The 19257-nt window shown below is 32.1% G+C and overlaps 2 protein-coding genes across 3 annotated transcripts; one reads left to right on the top strand and one right to left on the bottom strand.

The window, feature by feature from the left end:
• Nucleotides 1-2981: 2981 nt before the first annotated feature.
• LOC117919533 (protein LURP-one-related 8-like) lies at nt 2982-4342 on the bottom strand. Its single transcript, XM_034836686.1, has 2 exons — nt 4007-4342; nt 2982-3921 (listed from the first exon to the last, which is right to left on the bottom strand). The coding sequence occupies exons 1-2, from the start codon at nt 4259-4261 to the stop codon at nt 3520-3522; spliced, it is 657 nt and encodes a 218-aa protein (XP_034692577.1). The 5' UTR covers nt 4262-4342; the 3' UTR covers nt 2982-3519.
• Nucleotides 4343-10479: 6137 nt separating this feature from the next.
• On the top strand, nt 10480-18304 carry LOC117920003 (probable U3 small nucleolar RNA-associated protein 11). 2 transcript variants are annotated; one of them, XM_034837344.1, is made up of 10 exons: nt 10480-10581; nt 15819-15939; nt 16026-16116; nt 16274-16365; nt 16452-16545; nt 16653-16732; nt 17420-17503; nt 17649-17748; nt 17845-17941; nt 18017-18304. In XM_034837344.1, the coding sequence occupies exons 2-9, from the start codon at nt 15884-15886 to the stop codon at nt 17935-17937; spliced, it is 690 nt and encodes a 229-aa protein (XP_034693235.1). In that variant the 5' UTR covers nt 10480-10581; nt 15819-15883; the 3' UTR covers nt 17938-17941; nt 18017-18304. The 2 variants fall into 2 exon arrangements, with proteins under 2 accessions (XP_034693235.1, XP_034693234.1); XM_034837343.1 differs by lacking the exon at nt 10480-10581 and adding an exon at nt 12505-12601.
• Nucleotides 18305-19257: the final 953 nt, after the last annotated feature.

The raw sequence follows: 19257 nt of genomic DNA, 5'->3' as shown, positions 1-19257 counted from the left end.
GTTTAAAATTACTTTATTATTCAAAATAGTCTAAAAATAATGATAATTGGAAACATCTCAAATTAATTCTAGAAAATATATGTATTTTTAGAACAAATTATTTAAAAAAAAAATAGTTAGTAAATATTTTTCCTAAATTTAAAAACAAATTTTCTATTTAAAAAAAATATATATCTTCAAGAACAAGTAATAAAGAGGCTCTAATTATAATCATACCTTCTTCCCCCTCCCTCTCTCCCACCTCTTCTCCTTTTTTATTTCATTTTTATAATTTTCTATTAAATTTATGCTTTTTCCTATTTAATTTCAAAGTACCTACATCATAAGGGTGATTACGTAATTTTATATTTTAGTTTTAAGTTAAAATAGAGAATAATAAGATTAAAAAAAATGGAAAATGTGAAGATCAAATACAAAGTCCAGAAATGTGAAGGAGGGTAATTATGTAATTTTAGATATCGATATTTTAAAATGTGTGGAAAGAGCAAAATGTGGGGTTGAAATAGCATGGTGTGGAGTAGACGCGATGTGGCATGGGAATATCCGAGGTGTGATCCGGTGGCCGCCAAACACCCCGTGAAACGTTTCCTCACTTTCCTTTCCTCACCTGCACTTCCACTGTTCCACACTTTCCTTCTTTTTTTCTTTCTTTCCAAACATGTTTAAAAAATATTCTCATATATGAATTTTATATAATTTTAAGATTTTAGTTAATGCATGACACTAGATTTTAAATCCTGGAATGATCGACTTTTAAAATACAAATAAATTCAAATATAATTAATTAAAATATATCAAAATATGAAATATAATTAAAATTAATTAAAAAATTATATATTTTAAAATTATTTAATAATTATATTAAATAAAAAATAATTTTATCAAACAAAGCATAGTTTAGATATTTAGTTGTAAATGAAAGCTATGATGGATGGAATTGCTTTGTGCCAGTTAATAATTTATTAGTGAATAAAGAGTATTTTATACAATATTGTTCAAAAATTTAAAATAAATGTTTTGTTATTGAGTTTTTTAATGTTTGATAGGACTAAAAAGAAAAATACAAACGCAAAATATTAAGATTTTGTTTGGTTTCTAAAAAATAAAATATATATATAAAAAAATGATTTTTTTTATGTTTGATTCTTTTATGAAAATTAAAAATTTATGTATTTTTAAATTATTTAATTTTTATATTGATAAGTTAAAATAAATTTAAAGTAATAAAAAGGAAAATAATTTATTGATTTTTAATCAATTTTTTATTTTTTTTACTTTTTATTTTCTTATAATTTTTCTTTATATGTTTTTTTTCTCTTATATTTTCCCCGACAATCAAACAAAGTCTTATTGAATAGAAGAAGCTGGGGAGACGTGGGTACATCCATAAAAGAAAGAAGATCATCTTTACCATCTATGGCATCTTCAGGGCAAAAGTAAACTAGGATTTAGGTATGCTTAATTGACACTAGCAGATGTTGAAATAGAGCCTTTACAGAATCTATATTTGTTTGACTTTTATATTAATACATTATTTAAATAAATAAATAAATAAACCATAAGCTTTTTAAACAAAATTAACTAAAGAGACCTTGAAACTCTCATTCAAACAAAAATGAGTGTACTCATTTTCCATGGGAAGCTGTGAAGTGGTTCCATCAAAAAGAAGGATTTGTTGGGCCAAGCCCAAATCCATTAAGACAAAAATGGGAAAGGGTATGTAATTGTTGGGCCCAATCCAATTCCATTAAGACATACGAAGTGATTCATTAAAAGTTAAAACAATAAAACCCCTCCATTCAGTGTCACTTGAGTGATGGGGTAGACGACAAACAACCGACAACTCAAATAGTCAAATCCATGGGACAATTGGAGAACCAAGGCTATTTAAGAGTGCTCAAATAGGATGGGTTGGCTGGCAGATTGGCATATCATGTATCCGTGTTCAATGATGAAGGGAAGATTATTGTCCCCATCCTTGCATAGATAAACAAAAATGCCACTTCCAGATGTTGCCTAACCTTTAACCTTGGAGGGGCGCTCACCTCCTCTACTCTTAAGTGTCTAACATAACAAGATGACACCAAGTTGGCGACCTCTGTTGACAAATGTTTTGAGTAGCACACGGCGTCTTATGTGTCCTTTGAAAAAACAGAGCCATAAGCTTTGTTTATGACCTCACAACAAAAGCAACCCCAAGTGCGTGGAAAGGGTAAGCTCATTCCTCTTGAGGGAAAAACCCTCCATACTTCACTTCACTTCACTTCAATTTAGTGTCAATTATTTAGTAAGTGGACTTGTTTGACTTGGACATAAAAGGGACGTTGTCGGATCTCCTTTTCACAGGGGAAGGTGGTCTATTCAATCACCATCTAAGAGGAGAACATATTAGGGAAAGGGGGTCTATTCAATCACCATTTAGAGGAAGAGAACACTAATGAGAAGAAATGACAACTGATTTGAATTCTCTTTTTTTCTAGGTCTGAAACTTTCTTTCAAACATTAAATTTGATTGAAAAATATTACAATATCATAATTTCATTACTTATTTATTTATTTTTAAATATCTCAATCACCTTATTCATAACTCGTTAAATTCTTCACACCTTAATAATTTTTTTTTTATTATTATATTATACATTTGGAGAATATGTTACTTAGGGTACCAAAGAGGTATCATATCATAATGAATCCTACTTGGTCAAATTATTTAGATCCTAATAATCCCATTCTTTGTACTTGATTACTTTTTTTATATAATATACCTTTATCATATTTTGGTCATGTTATGTGTACTTGATTATGTTCTTGTGTACAGCCGTTCAAGTGAAATTGATATAAACCATAAGAATGAAATGGAAATATGTGTACTCATTTTCCAACGGTGGCAGCCAGTGATTCCATCCAAGATGAAAGATTTGTTGTGCCACGCCCAACCCTCTTAAGAGTCCAAGACAAGTATGGAAAAGTTTAAGACAATGTTGGGCCCAATCCAATTCCATTCAACAAGAAAATAATCATATACAGAGACACAGTGTGATTCATTTGAGAAACGAGGAGGCTACAAACCTTTTGTTTCTTGGTTTTTCCCTTTTTCTCGAGCTATCTTAAATATATATACACCCCTATATTCGGAGCTCAGCCTTTTATATAAAACGAAAAAACCAAGCTCAAAGCCTCGAACATTCAAAATCAACCCCATCTAAAAAAACTAACAAAAAGGTTGGGGAAGGTTCGCTGGAATGAGCTGAGCTGAGGCCACTGATTCACATCCATCACTGCGTCCCGTTGAGTCCTTTACATGATTCTTTTTCATATTTTCTTCTTCGGAGAAGTTGAGTACTGCAGTCTGGATTATAGACAAAATACATAAAAATGTTTTTTTTAATTTTATAAAAGCAGGGTGTTTGATATGATAAGGGAAGAAGGAGATCATCCGCCATATGTTATTCGCTTTTGGACCCATTCAATGGTGGTCGATGTTTGTATGTGCTGAAAGAAGCAATGGAGGATGAAGAATCAGACGGAGAAGCGTTTTGAAGATCCGAACATTTGATCAAGCAAGATCACAAGCGCCATGGCCACCGGAGTATCCATCTCCGGTTGCACAACGAGGCGGAACACGTCCACACCTAGGGCCACTCCCGCCATCGCCTCTTTCCGCTTTATCTCCGCCACGCACCTCCGCGTCTCGTCGTACACTGCGCAGCACCGCTGCGAGTACGACCCTTCGATCTCGTAGATCGCCTTCCTCGGGCTGCTGCTGCTGCTGCTGCTGCTGCTGCCGCCGGCGCCACCACCTCCACTCACTCGTGCCAACGACTTCGAGTTCAGCAGATTGGCATGCTTCCTCACCTGAAACCGTGGATTCTCCGCGGTTTCTCCGTCGTATACCATCCAATTATCGCCCAAACTCAGCCTCTGCAATGATATCAAAATCAAAATCAAAATCAGAGAATCAATCCATGAAAGAAAACCGCAAAAGCATCAATCACTACTTCCAAACCTTGCGGCGGATGGTGTGAAGAGGCTTGCCGGAGGCGTCCATGAGGACAATCTCGCCCTTATGTCCCGCAACATAATTGTCCACCCTAAAAACCAAATTCCCCTTGCCGTCGAACACCGTGAAGCCATTGCAGTTGAACAACAGAGACTTCTTCCACACTGTCAGGACCGCCGCGTCTCGTCCGACGCCGATGCACAGATTCACTCCCTCGGATCCGCAGATGGCTGCAGTGGCATTGGGATACACCTTTGTCATCTCCACTCACCAAATTCCAGTCCTCTTAATTTGGCTGTAAAACTGCACAGGCGCAAAGCAATATTTATACCGAGAAACGAAGAAAAGAAGGTGAGGAGAGGACAAAGCGCGTGCGCGTGTCGTATGATGGGACGGAGGGGCTGGGATTAGCGAGTACTAATCCGCTTGTGTATCTTGACTTGTAAGTTACAATATTTAAGACTGGGACGAAAAAACAACGATAAAACTTGTGGCTCACAGCCATTCTGCGGTGGTGGGTAGGACACCTGTCCCCTCTCCGCCCCCATAGATCAGATATTTTCCTTTTTTTGATTTGGTTCAAATTTTGAAATAGAAAGAAAATTCAATTGGAGGAATTTTTAGCTAGTGAACATTGAACAATAGCAGCCCCCCGTTACTATAATATTTGTTATTTAGAGTAGAGATGACATTCTTTTTCTAGCTAAACAAACATTGGGTAATTTTGGTTTTTTATTTTCTAAAATTTTGAATTTTCAGTTAGAGTTTCTGAAAATAGCAAGATTGGACGGGCTGTGAGGAGTCATGGGTTGGATGTTAGGCATGATGTATTAATATGATTATAATTATAATTATGTGATATCAAATAAATGGAATAAAAGTTGAAATTCATATTCAAATTCTTTGGATTTGCATTTTAATTTTAAGTTGGAACCCAGTTTTTCAACAAAATAAATTATAATTTTTATTTATAAAACATATTTATTTTAATATAATCAAATTTTTTAAAAATTAAACCAGATAAAATAACTATAAAAAATTCTCATATCCACTTTGTACTATTTAAAATTTGTATAAAAACAAAAATAAGAATAAACTCATGGATCATGACATTGAGATGAAATCCGATTATAATTTACCATTTTGCAAACAATCTATATGACATTGAATGATTTGCTTACAAATTCTTTCTTATAAATTATATCACCCAAAGATATAGTTGAAATATTATTTATGTTTTTAGTATTATCGGAATAAATTTAAAATACCATTTATGATTCAAGCAGCTTACATGTCATTCTAATCCTTAAATTAAATTAATATTGATGGAAATATCATTTAGGTCTTTGCATAAGCGTACACGTCATTTAAAGTCTTTAAATACTCATTCTAATCTTTAAATTAAATTAAAAATTTATTTAACAAATTTAACATTTAAAAATTTAGTAACCATTTTTAAAATTCTCCATCACAAAGCCAGTTTCTTAGAATTTATTTTCAAAATGTCTTAATAATAATTTTCTATATTTCAAAACAAAAAGGTTTTTTTTTAATGTTATTTTAAGAATAAATTTAAGATATTTTCAATCATTTTCTTAGATTTTTTAAACTAACAATTGAAAACTTAAAAAAAAAAAAAAACAATAAATTGTGTTGTGCAAGAAAACAAAATCCATCGGATCAAACATGAATAGAGTGAATAGAATTCTTTATTGGCTCTTTCTAAATGACTTTGATTGATAACTTTTACACCTATACTAAAAGATAGAGATGATAAAATGTGATAATATTTGTGAACATGGCTTGAATTTAAAATATTTTCATGGGTTTGTGTTGAATATAATTAGTTTGGGTCAAATTTGTATTGATTTGTATAATTCATTTAATAAATAGATAATTATAATGGTAATATTAATTAATCTAATTATAACTTTAAATCATTTAATTTATTTTTAAATAAATAAGTCAATTGAATTATAAATATGTTTAATTGAAATATTAATAACACAAACTTATATAAGACTTAACTCAATCTAATTATTAAATAAGTAGTTCTTATTGTTGAATGGATTAAAATTTATATGATATGTTAATGGTTGAATTATTAGATAATATTTAAATTTATATTTTTATACCATTGTTATATCCGTTGAATTTGAATTGACTAGAATATTTGAGTTTTAACCTGACAAAAACCTAATCCAGTAATACAAATTATCACCCCTACTAGAAGAGGAAGTAAAATCGATTCTTACAAATAACCGACCCCCATAATATGTTAAATATTTGTTTAAAACATAAATTAAAAAAATCATTTTTCATAATCGAGTTTGAAACAAAATTTTGTTTTGAAAGATATTTGAAGAGGGTTTTGGAAGCATACGGGTGGAAGACATGAGGTGGTGGGGCGGCCGGAGCTATTTATGAAATATGTGACCATGGGAGGCTGGCTGGTGGGGCCAAAACCCACATTCTGTTGGAGAACATCCTCAATTACGAAAACGAGTTTTTAAAGGTTAAGGCAGAAAATAAAAAAAAAACGTCAAATTCATGGATTTAGCCACGTGGCCATTGAGAATGAGTTGAGATATGGAAGAATATGGAGAAGTGGGTGCTGATGGTTGTGGAAGGAGTTGGGAGGATGTTATGATGAATCAACAGCACACAGAGAAGAGCGACACCGTCCTAAAAAGTCTCAAAGTTATTCTGTAACATAATGTGTCCACCTCCATCAATCGGACCACCACCTCTTGGAATAATAAAATGGGATTCGATTCCCATAAATACCATGTTACGTCCAAACAAACCACACTTTTCTCATTTGCCTTCCATCTGGATGCTGCGGTATTCTTTTGGTCTCCAAGTCCATTGGACCATCTCACCGTATGTGTACGTGATGCCTCTTCCTTCCTCATCCTACTCTTTATTCTTCCAACCAATTATTTCTTTAATTTTATTCTCCAACGTCGGCGGGTCATGGAATCATGGTTTTATGTTCATTGTCACATAAAACTTTGTTTATTACAGTTAGTGATACTTTGTGTTGATAGATTGTATTTCTATCATCTCAAAGTTCAAATACTCAAAATAAATATATCAATCCCATAAAAATAAGGTTAACACACTAATTAATTATTAAATAAGTAATACAAATCAATACGATTATCATGCTTTATTTAATAATTAAGTCAGATTTAGTCTTATTTGAATCAATATGATTAATCTTTCCATCTAATGTTTATGACTCAATTGATCTATTAATTCAAAGCCAAAATTTAAATGAATCAAATATGGATTAAATCGATTATAGTTATAACCAATATAATTATTAAATAAGTTAACTAGAATCAAATTCACACGCAAATTAATCCAAAAAAACCTATTTGTTACATAGGTCATACATGGCATAGCTTTGATCCAAACATGAATATATTTAATTCAAAACCTAAAAAAAAAAAAAAAAAGTGTTGAAATCGAGTTCCATTAAGGAACGGTATCTTTTATAGATATTTTGGAAAGCAAAGTTCAATTTCTCTTGTACCTTGTGTGATAGTATTTCAACACTCCAATGACAATCATTAAAGAGATTAAAACATAGACATTGAGAAAAAACAATTTCATTTTAGAAAACAAGACAATAATAAAATCAATCAAAAAAAAAGTTTCAAATTACTTAATAAACTTACAAACTCATTAAAATATCCCAACCTTATCGGGTTAGGATCAGTATAGAAGCTCTACTAGGCACAAATAAAAATTATAATAATCATTAAATGATTGAATTTTTCTTTAGAAATATTTTTATTAAAAATAAGGATAATTTTACCAACCATGCATATTTGAAATTCCATCTTCACCCTTATTCCTTCCTAAATTCATGGACCCAATCTAAATTCCCATCCACATATACCTTAAATGCCATTTTACGTGAATGTCAAATCACACATGTTTCCAATTCCACGGTTGTTAAAAAAAGGAAAAATATATATATTTTTTATTGAGACAATTTTATCCCTGAAATTATAATTTAAAATAAGTTGATGTATATCAGCAAAGTTTGACATACTCTTCTAGAATATTAAAAAAAATTGTCAAATATTATTTTAACATAACAAGATAGATCCTTGAAAAGGACATTTTAAAAATTTTATACTTAAAATTTTTATGGGGGAGTAAGCTACCACATTGAATAAGATTCCATATCAATTTCCACTTGGTGGTATCGACACCTAGAGATTTTTTATAACTCATAAAAATTTGTGACCTTGCAAATTTGTCATTTTCTTTTTGTTATGAATGAGATTTTTTCTTCCCTTGAAAAGTCTTAAAAGAATAAATTATTAAGATTAAATTTGTGTTTACGAGTAGTTGGGGTTCCTATCCTACTATTATTTGTAAATTGTTTTAATAAATTATATAAAATAAAATATTATTAAATTTTTAGACTTTTTGAATAAATTTTTTAAATATAATTAGAATACAGACGTTTTTTATCATAATTATATCTATGGTGGTTTTCTCTCTGCTTCTACTTGTATTTTGACTCAATAAAATAAAGAAATAAATAAGCAAGAAGGTATATACTCTTCACCTTCATAGATATAAACTTTGAAAATTCTTAAATAGTCAATTTTCATATTTGCATACGAGTTTAATTAATAAAGAAAATAAATAAGTAATGAAGTTGGAATTGATAATCTTTCTGTTGAACTCTACTAACTTATTAAACTAATAATATCATACAAAAGTATTTTTTATTTGTCACAAAGTTGTAAGCAATCAATAATTGGAGTACATAGCATATGACCTTCCATTGCAACATAGGGTCAGTCCAATGTGATGTCTAAGTTGTAATGGAGATGGCCTCGTGTGAACTCACATAAAGCCATGCCCAATCAAAAAAAAAAAATAAAATTATAAAGAAAGAAAGAAAGAAAGAAAGAAAGGAACCCTAACGTGTGCTTGTGACTGTTGGTCCAAAGAAGATGCCAAAAGGGGGACCGTACCACAAAAAGGAGTGTGTGAAAACATTGAAAGCAAAAGTGAGAGAAAGAGAGAGAGTTCAGGTGTCACATGGAGCAACCAAAACTTTATGTGAAAAAGAGGTTGCTGACTAAATTCATTTAGTCATTCTGATTCCAATTTGAAGTGATCTTTAAGATGAGTGCTTTTTTGACTTTAATTCTAAATCATCTCCACTTCTCTTTTTTCTGTGTCTTAGTCACTTGTTTCATTTGAAACAGGGGCTAAGATTTTTCTCGTACAATCATGTTCATAGGAGTGCTTTCTGTAATGGGTGTTTAAAATTCCCAAGTAATTGCAAACTTAATCAAGAATTTCAAACCCCTTTTGCCGACTTAGATCAAAGCACTTTTTAAACTTTTAATGAAAACTCAGTGGTTCAGTGAATAACTCTTTTAGAAAAGCCCTACTGATAATTATTTTTTTTATATCTTACTAAAAAGTTGAGATATTAAGGAGATGTATATCTTGATTTCATATAGCATACTTTATGTTTCATTGTTAAAATAAGTTGAGAAGTTCATGCTTTGGACCCAAAGACGGGCTTTCAAGACTTTAAAACGCGTATATAACGTTAAGAGGAGTTCATATTTATATAGCATCAGAAACTTTTCCTCCTATTCGACGTGGGATATCACAAATACCCTTTCATACAGACATAACATCCTCGTTATATCCCACGAAATTATAGGGTTAATGCTCTTATTCAACCATTCATGTATCACCATATACTTAGATGACTTAGATTTAAATTTTGATATCGAATTGATATCAAAAAATATTTTAGTTTTATTCAAAGTAAATTTTATATTTAGAAACAATTTTTTTTTTTTTGGTTATTTTTGTATAAATGGTTGAAATTGTTTGGATGGAATAATTTTTAATAAAATATTTATCTAAAAAAAATAATTATAAATGTGAAAAAAACTGTCAAATCTTGGATGTCTTTATATTTTAGATTTTGTACTTTAATTAAAAGCATCCCACTACATAAATAATATTACAAATGGGGATAATAAAAGGTGTGTATCAAATGGAAGATTCATCTCAAACTAACCAATATTTGAGAGATGGGTAGCATTAGAAGGAAATGCGCATCCATCTCCATGTTAAAAGGAAGATGGTGTCTACTACTTTACTAGACATGAATGTGACTGCATACACATATTCCTAATCCATGTGTTTGTTAGCAACAGAGTTGGCATGGCAAATATCCTTTTAATGAATTATATATATTTAAATATATTAATATTTTAATTATTTATTATTTATATAAAATTAGAAATAAAATAAATAATTTTGAAGAAGGAGTTTAATACTCCGTTTCACAATAAGTTATTAAAAATGATTTTTAGGGAATTACTTGATAGGTGTTTTTAAGAAAAACACTTCAAAAATTTTGAAATATTCCAAAAAAGCCCCCGAGTCATTCCCGATACCTCCTTTTCCCTTTCACTCATGCCTCTCTCCTTCGTTCTCCTCCTCCATCGCTCTCCATCCCAGACTACACAGTTGGAAATACGCTCCACTTTCATTCGACATCGTTGATTTGATCGAACGTAACCCTCTGTTTTTTTCTTGTTTTTCTTTTCCTCTTTTTTTTTTTTTTTTTAATGTCTGATTGTCTTGAAATGTTAGTTAGGGTTTTGGGTTTTAGGATTTCAATAGAGCATTCGAGTCTCATTTCCCAGTACTTCTCTCTCTAAAACTCTCATTCTCTATTCTGGTTCACATATGCAAGTGCTCTGTTTAGGGTTTTTGAGTTCACGTGTTGCAGGTCCGTTTCTTTTTCAAGGAAGTAAAACTTTGTTTGGTGATATCTTGTTATTTAGAGTCCTTTTGATATGGTTGTTGTGTCATTGTTATTAAGATTTTGTGGTTTGTTTGACTGTTGTGATTTTTGTGGTTTGTTTGACTGTTGTGATTTTTGTGGTTTGTTAGGTTATTAGGATTTTATGGTTTGTTTGATTGTTGAAACCTAAAGGAAAATATAAGAAAATTTTGGGTTTAATCTTATTGATTTCATATTATAGTTTGTTGGGTAGAGCATTTGCGCTCAAACTGTTTGTTAGGATGCCCATGAGAGTTCTTAGACCTTGTGGAGACCTACCTATAGGAAATAATCTTGCCCGTGTTCCTGGAGACCCGAATTTTATTTTCTCTTTGTTGCAAATGGTCAGAGAATTAGAACTTATGTTCCGGGTGGAAAGAGCATGGAATATGTGATGAGAATTTTCAAGTGTTTGATTGCTTCTTGTTTCCTAAATAAACAGGTTCTTTAGGGTATACATGGAAAATACATTCTCATTTTCACATGATTGGGAAATCTTTTTCACTGCCACATTTATGTTATTTTGAAATTTGTATTTTATTTATTTGAAGCCTGGAGTTTGAAAATTTTGGAGCTTGTTATTGAATCCTAGCTGTCTCAAAACTCAATAGGGTTTGGCCTTAATGCCCAATTTTTGGTTATGTGGCACTGTCAACAAAGCAGAGCCTGCCCCCTTCCACTTTCCCCTCTCTCCAATCACACACATATACCCAGTCATTAACCCACAACAGGTTTCTTCCTAATTTTCACCTTGTTTTTCTAATTATCCATATTTGTAGAAACATCCAAGGTGTTATTCCGATCTCTATTCTCAAATGTCAATTCAATCAATCGAAAATATATTTATAAAGAAACTATTAGTGCTATAAAGATATTGGTGCTATAAATAAAATAGTGTAAATTTATTAGATTATCAATTTAAATTATTTTAAGATATTCTTAATTCATTAATTATAGAATTAATATATTAACAAATATAAGCTTTATAAATTACGAAAAATTAATTATTTATCAAATTTGTAAAACCCAAATCCGACTTAAAACCCGATTAGAAGTGAATTGGTTTTCATTGGAAATAAACTATCCGAACAGCCCAATAGTTAAAAATTGGGCCGGCCCAGACTCTACGCACTGTCACCAGACTGAAATAAATCACATTGTACACCGCTCTAGGGCTTGCTTGCAGCAGCATTCAGTCATTCCTTCTCCAAAACGCTTCATTTCAGTCGATCTCCGACATCCAAGGTGTTGTTCCGATCTCTATTCTCAACTCTCAATTCAATCAATCGAAAATATATTTATAAAGAAACTATTAGTGCTATAATTAATCCTTTTAGTGCTAATTTATATATTTATAAAGAAACTAAAAGGAAGATGTTGGTGCTATAAATAAAATAGTATAAATTTATTAGATTACCAATTTAAATTATTTTAAGATATTCTTAATTAATTAATTATAAAATTAATATATTAACAAATATAAGCTTTATAAATTACAAAAAATTAATTATTTATCAAATTTGTAAAACCCAAATCCGACTTAAAACCCGATTAGAAGTGAATTGGTTTTCATTGGAAATAAACTATCCGAACAGCCCAATAGTTAAAAATTGGGCCGGCCCGGACTCCACCCACTGTCACCAAACTGAAATGAATCACGTTGTACACCGCTTTAGGGCTTGCTTGCAGCAGCATTCAGTCATTCCTTCTCCAAAACGCTTCATTTCGGTCGATCTCTGATATCCAAGGTGTTGTTCCAATCTCTATTCTCAAATCTCAATTCAATCAATCGACTTCTAGATTAGATATAATCGCTTGGATGCTGAGAAAATAGTGAGAGAAGGAAAGAAAAATTTGAATCGTAAATTTTCCACCATCTAGATATTGAGAATACAGAGAATTGAACTTTACCTAAAACTCATATGAATCTCTGGCCTTTTTGATCTGAGGTTTTTAATTTTTAATTTTAATTTTAATTTTTGTTTGTTCTGGATTTTTGGCAGCAAAAGAGTGGGACAGATGACATAGTAATCAAAATGTGGTTTTCTTTTATTTTTCCTTCATTTTCTTGGTGACCCAAACAAAGGGTCGGATTTCACCCTTGAGTGCTTTACAAATTAGTAATGCTATTGCTGAAAGTTCTGAATTCTAGGGTTTTTCTTTGAACAACTGTGGAACTATTGCCAGTTTGGTTTATGGCACTGATATCTCTGTTAGATTAACTGTCTTTGCTATTTGGGAATGTTATATTGTATAAAAATATATTTAGTTTGGATAGAGTGAAAATATAAAAAACGTAACTAAAATTTTCACCATTTGAATGATTTGGGAATACAGAAAAATGCCGCCTTACTTTGATTTCAGTCTGCTGAGGGCCTTTTTTCTTTTTTGAAGCAAAATATGAGAAATAACATAGGAATGAAGATGTTGTTTTCTTTTTTTGCTCTATTTTCTGGGAGACCAAATAGAGGCCTAGGGTTTTTGTCTGAATGTTTTTAACCTGTCAATGCTATTGTTGAAAATTTTGAATTCTAGGATTTCATTCTGTACTACTTGGAAAATGCAAAATTATTATTGGGGTACCATTTTTCTCATCATGCCAAAGCCCTTTTTAATTATTGAATAACCCTGGAGAATTTCTCACCTGGATGAGGAAGTGTTAGAACAAATTTACTAATTCTTGAAAGGAGTTTGAGAAGGAAAGGACTTTGCAAAAGGTGTCATCTTGAATTACTGATATGATTGGTTCAATTTTTAAGTAGGTTTCAGTTCTTAAATCACAAGAATCAAAGAAGGCCACTGATTTGGATATCCATTATTTCTTAATTTTTGTCACCTTCCCTTTGATTCAAAGTAAGTGAGGTATTTGATGAAATTTCAAACTAATGGTGACTAGGTGTATTTAGCCCAAACCTTAAGGGAAAGGAGTGAAATTAACCCAAATATCTATTACATTCTTTTACCTTATCATGATTTAAATTTGGGGCAAACCTGTGATGGGGGTGAACCATCCTCTTTAGGATAGCTAGAAAACAGTACCCAAACACTTTCTTTCTCTACTAATAAAAAGCCCTAAACCTTTTTTCCTATTCAACTGCAAATCTCTTATATTTTCTCTCCATATCTCTCATGTGCCCATGATCTTTCTCATCATCCAAGGTCAGGTCAATCACAGTTTTAGTCTTAGGTTTTCTAAATTGGTTTAGAGTATGTTGAGTTTTGCTTGGGTTGTTTTTTATTTCCATCTCTGATTTGGTTGCCGGGAAAGATTAAGAATTTTTCCTTGCATTTTTTCTTTTGGTTGCTGGAAAAAATTAAAACTGGGGATCTTTGTTTGATCCACTGCTACTTGAACCCAAACTATGGGCTGATGTTGGAGATTTGGGAGTTGCTTTTATTTAGGTTTTTGATGGTTTGGGGGAAGATAGTTGGGTTTTGGATTTGGTTCTTTTTTTTTTCTTTGTGATTTCTTGTGATAGTTGCACAATGCAATTGGTTGGAATTGATTGTTGGAGTGGGTAATTGACTAATGTTGTGATGCAAGTGGGGACACAGTTACTTTGTTGTTGAAATTTCATTTGTCCCAACTTTGAATCTAGGGAGGATGTGTTATTGTTATTTTTGTTTTGTTATTAATGCAGAAGAAAAATTGCCATTTTTTTTCCTTTTCTTTCGTACTAGAAGACATGATCAAAGACCAATTATTTTTTTTCCCTAGTATGGTTTTACTTTCTTCTTGAAATTGATGTATGAATATTTTGATTGCAAAGTCATAGCAAGCATTTTTGAATGTTGTGTTTACAAACTTGCCTTGTACTCCACTCCCCGTATGGTGCCCAGAAGAATTATGTCTATTGGGAGTGAAAAATGCATTTATAATGATGGTTATGTCAGATTTTGGTTTGATTTGTGGTGCAGTTTTAGTTTTTCTTGGCTTTGGCAATACATCAATTTTCCTATATGCTGGTGGGACATAGTTGGGTGGTTGGGTCTACTGGCGGTTGCTCAACTTTATGAAACTCTGGTGTATCTTTCATTTACAGGCTGTATCTTTATCTTGTTGTTTTTTAACTAAAAACTTTTGTCCTTATACTTGGTTCAGGTAGTGATTTGAATGGAATTTCTTTGGGGTTAAGGTTTGGTGTATGGATTAGCTTCTAATTGTAGATCCCTTTATAACCTAGAACATGCAATATTTTTAATCAGTGCATCGCGGGCAACTTGAATTTGGACTTGGTGGATAACCTCTAGATTCAATGTTGTGTGCATTTTATATGGTGGCTCCCCTATTTCTCCTAGTTCCTTTTGGCCTGGGAACTTCAACTTCCTCACCGGGTTAAGGATTTTTTTGTTCTCATTGAAGGCTTGGACCTAGATATCGAGCAAACTTTACAAAGAAAGTAAAAAATCCAGCAGCAGCAATGAGAAATATAAAAAATAATGATCACAATGCTCTTTTCATGTCTCAAATTACAACAACCCAAGTGTCTGAAAATAAAAATTTTAAAAGAATGCTTAAAATAAAATCCAAATAAAAGTTCAAAAATTAGATAATTCAACCTATAATTATTCCACAAAATTTCCAAAAACTACCTCTGGAATTGAAAATGATACAACATAAATTCCTTCTCTATATGCAATTCTTGCTTCCTTCATTACATATCAGATAAATTTTTTTGGTAAATTTACTCTGTTTCCATTAAGTATTGGAGTTTTTGTATGGATATTTGGTTAATTAGTTATCATGGGTAGGTTTAGATAGTTTTTTGATGAATCAAATTGGTGTTGGGTCCAAAAACGTCAACCAACCTCAACTTGCATTGAGCTTTGGCACAGAACTTGTATCTTGTATTCTTCGTGGTGTATTTGCGCTTTAAATTCTTTTCTATTTGTTTGTGCTTTTGGTTATGTGGTTTATGCCTCTCCAAAGGCTTAACTTGAATCTCTTGGTGTTTGCTTTTGCAGAAATCTAGAAACTTCTTTTAATTGATAACTATCTTCACCAGTGATTGCTTTGGCATTTTTCGAGTATGTCATCCTTCAGGAATGCCATCAGTAGACGGGCTTACAAGGAAAGAGCTCAGCCGTGAGTGCCACATGTCTTGCTATTCCTTTCACTATAATGTTTAGTGCTTCATTTATGATGATATTTTATTATGTATATCATTGCAGGCATTTGAGGAAAAAGTTTGGGCTCCTTGAGAAACACAAGGACTATGTTGTGCGCGCACAAGCATTCCACAAAAAAGAGGAGGCGCTGCAGGTAATTCTTTGGGATCTACCTTTACCCATCTCTTGATGTTCATCGTATCTTAGCCTTTTGTGTTTTGGTTCTTTGTTGTTAGTGGTTATTGAACTCTGAAATGTAATTGATGCTAATATATGCTGTTTTATTCACATTTTTTTTTCTTTTTTAATAGAAACTCAAAGAGAAGGCAGCATTCAGGAACCCGGATGAATTTTATTTTAAGATGATTAAAACAAGAACTGTTGATGGAATCCATAGACCAGAGTAAACATATTAATCACACCTCTTGTTTCTGTAGATTTTTCTTCTTGCCTGACTACATAAAATTGACTTGTTAGCATTTACTATAGGAGTCAAGCAAATAAATACAGCCCAGACGAACTCATGCTAATGAAGACCCAAGACATGGGATATGTCCTTCAGAAAGTGCAAAGTGAAAAAAAGGTTAATAGGCATTATGCAATAGTTTTAGGCCTTATTAAAAGGCTCACTACTCTTCTGTCATTTTTGTTTTGGCCGCTGTTGTTATGAATCCCCAACTTTTGCTGCAGAAAATTGAGAAGCTAACTGCTATGCTGCACTCTCTTGATAATCAGCCAACAAACAGACATGTTTACTATGCAGAAGACAGGTTTGTTCTTCCTGAAATTTTATTTTAAGCCCATCATATTTTCTGCAGATGTTACTAACATAGTTTCAACTTGTACTTGTACCTTTCAAGTCGAGAATTTGAAATCAAACAGCAGTTCGGGGTCAGAATGACTGTTTCAGGATTCCCAAGTTTCCTTTGCCTCTGCATTTTGCAGCATTCAAATGAAGCATAAACATGTTATAGACCATCTGAATTGTCAGCTTGTCTTAACTAGTCAAGAAAACTTGTTTATTTCTTGAATTGATTGCATCACTAGAAGAATAAATCCATGCCTTAAAGGATGAGTAACCATATCGAAATTTTTTTAACTGCATGGACCAAGTAAGGATCAATTGTTTGTATTATCCACCAATTATTTGTTGCTGCCTTCAGAAAATTTCAAGAGGCTGCGTTTCCAGGACTACATAGTTGCAGAAATCTCATGTTTATTTGGCCTCTTCTTCGCATCATTTGTAAATAGTGATGGTGTGATTTTGTTGAAAGATCACTCATCTGATTAATTCTTAAGAATCTGGAAAATTGTCTTTTAGTGTATCCAACCACTTGTCATTATGAGCTTTTCTTTAAAAATGAACATTATGTTGTGTTATGTAGTTTGCAATTTTTCCCCTTATTATGACATGTATTGGATGCTGTTTAAAATCATTTCCTTTCACCTTTTTCCAGGGAAGAGGCCAGAGAAATACAGGCACAGTCTTCAAGAGGCGGAAATTTGCCTTGTCTGGATGATGTTCCTAATCATATTAAAAGGTGAAAAAAAAACATCAATCTTTCAATGCTGATTGGATGCTGATTTATAGTCTTCATCATCTTATAAAGTCAATAATTGACTATTAACAAAGTTCTAGGTTCAGCCTGGCACCGTTTGCTTAGGTCATATATCTTCCATGTGCAGGAAAACTTCTGCTTCCTACAGAGAGCTAGAGACAAGGAAGACTCGGGTAAATGACTTGGAGAAACTATACATGGATATGGCCTTACAAAAGGAGCTGCAGGTGTTTACATTTTGAAAACTCCCGAAACTCCACTGTTTTCCTAAATGCTGTGGGTTATGCATAAAAAATTCTGAAAACGAATATTTTATTTATCAGAAAAGGGGTCGAAAACGCAAGCTTCGGGAAGATGAAATAGTCTGTCCAACCTCAAAACCAGTGTACAAATGGAGGGCTGAACGAAAACGGTGAACAGGTGTGTCTTTGATTGTTTGCCCTTCTCCAATTGGTTGATTTATTATTTAATAAGTACATTACTTCACTATTTCAGTAAATGAGGGCTTCACTGATGAGGACAAGGTCCTGTGTTAGAGGGCATTCTGTGTTAGAGCTTCCTCTCTCCAGTGCTTGAAACTGAGTAGTTCAAGTAATCATTCTACTTAGGAATGTGAGTTGCATTTCTAACTTAAAAGACAAAATCCTGAGGAATGTGAGTCGTGTGATACTGATGTCATTACATCTAGTTTATTTCCTAATATTATGAACTCTCAGTTGAATGGCATTCGACCCATATGAAATTTTGTTAAATGCACTTCCCGGCGAAGATCATTAGTTGATTTGTTTTTATGGTGGATTTTTTAAACTGGATTGAGAAAAATAGTTTGTATGTTTGACGGGGATGTGTTGGTTCTCACTGTCTCTGTGTAGACACTTGAAAATTAGAAATGTTTGGTGCCTGGGAAGTGCAGGGAAAGGAAAAAAAATGCATACAAAAATGATGTTTTTTTAATTTACCATAAAAAGAAGTTAAGGAGACAAAAGGCCAAAAAAAAAAAAAAAAAAAATGAGGATGAAAGGGTTTTTTCCCCTTCAAGAAAAAGGGACAAAAGAAAAAAAAAGGAATATGCTAAGGTATCACAGTGGTACATTTTGAAAAAGCAATTTGAACGGTGAAATCTAGAACGAGGAATGAGACCTAATTATGATGCTTTTTCATTATGGATTGATACTTAGTTGTTATATACATATATTTGGCTAATTTTTCTTTGCAATATACTAAACAAAATTTGGATTAATAAACATATTTCAACTTTGTATGAGCTCCCTCAACTCATAATTGTATTGTTGATAAAGTTTAATTCTTTGTTAATCATCTAAGTTGAAAGCCCCAAAGTGGCCTCACATCTGTATCATGGTTTTACCACTTTAATAATAACTTAATTAATTGGTGAGATTATCACATGTATTCTATCCAACAGGTTTCTAGTTGACCCCGTTGATTTCATTTCTAGTTGACTCCAAAAGCACTTTTTTTATTTTATGAATAATGTGTTTAATTCAATTTTTAATTATAATCCATAATTATACTTTATTGGAATCATCCAATATTATGTTGTCATTGTCCAAAGAGTGTTGCTGATTTTTACATGTATGAAAAAAAATATGTCAAGTTTCATTGAAGTGGAATTTGTTTGTTTGTTTGTTTTTTTAATTTTAATCTTCATTAAATAATACTTAATAGTATTAAAGGTTAAATCGATTATTATTATTAAATTTTTAAGTTTAAAATAG

Source organism: Vitis riparia, chromosome 8, assembly GCF_004353265.1.
Source record: "Vitis riparia cultivar Riparia Gloire de Montpellier isolate 1030 chromosome 8, EGFV_Vit.rip_1.0, whole genome shotgun sequence".
NCBI lineage: Eukaryota > Viridiplantae > Streptophyta > Magnoliopsida > Vitales > Vitaceae > Vitis > Vitis riparia.
Note: the sequence above shows the minus strand (reverse complement) of the source record. Positions and strands in the feature narration are given on the sequence as shown.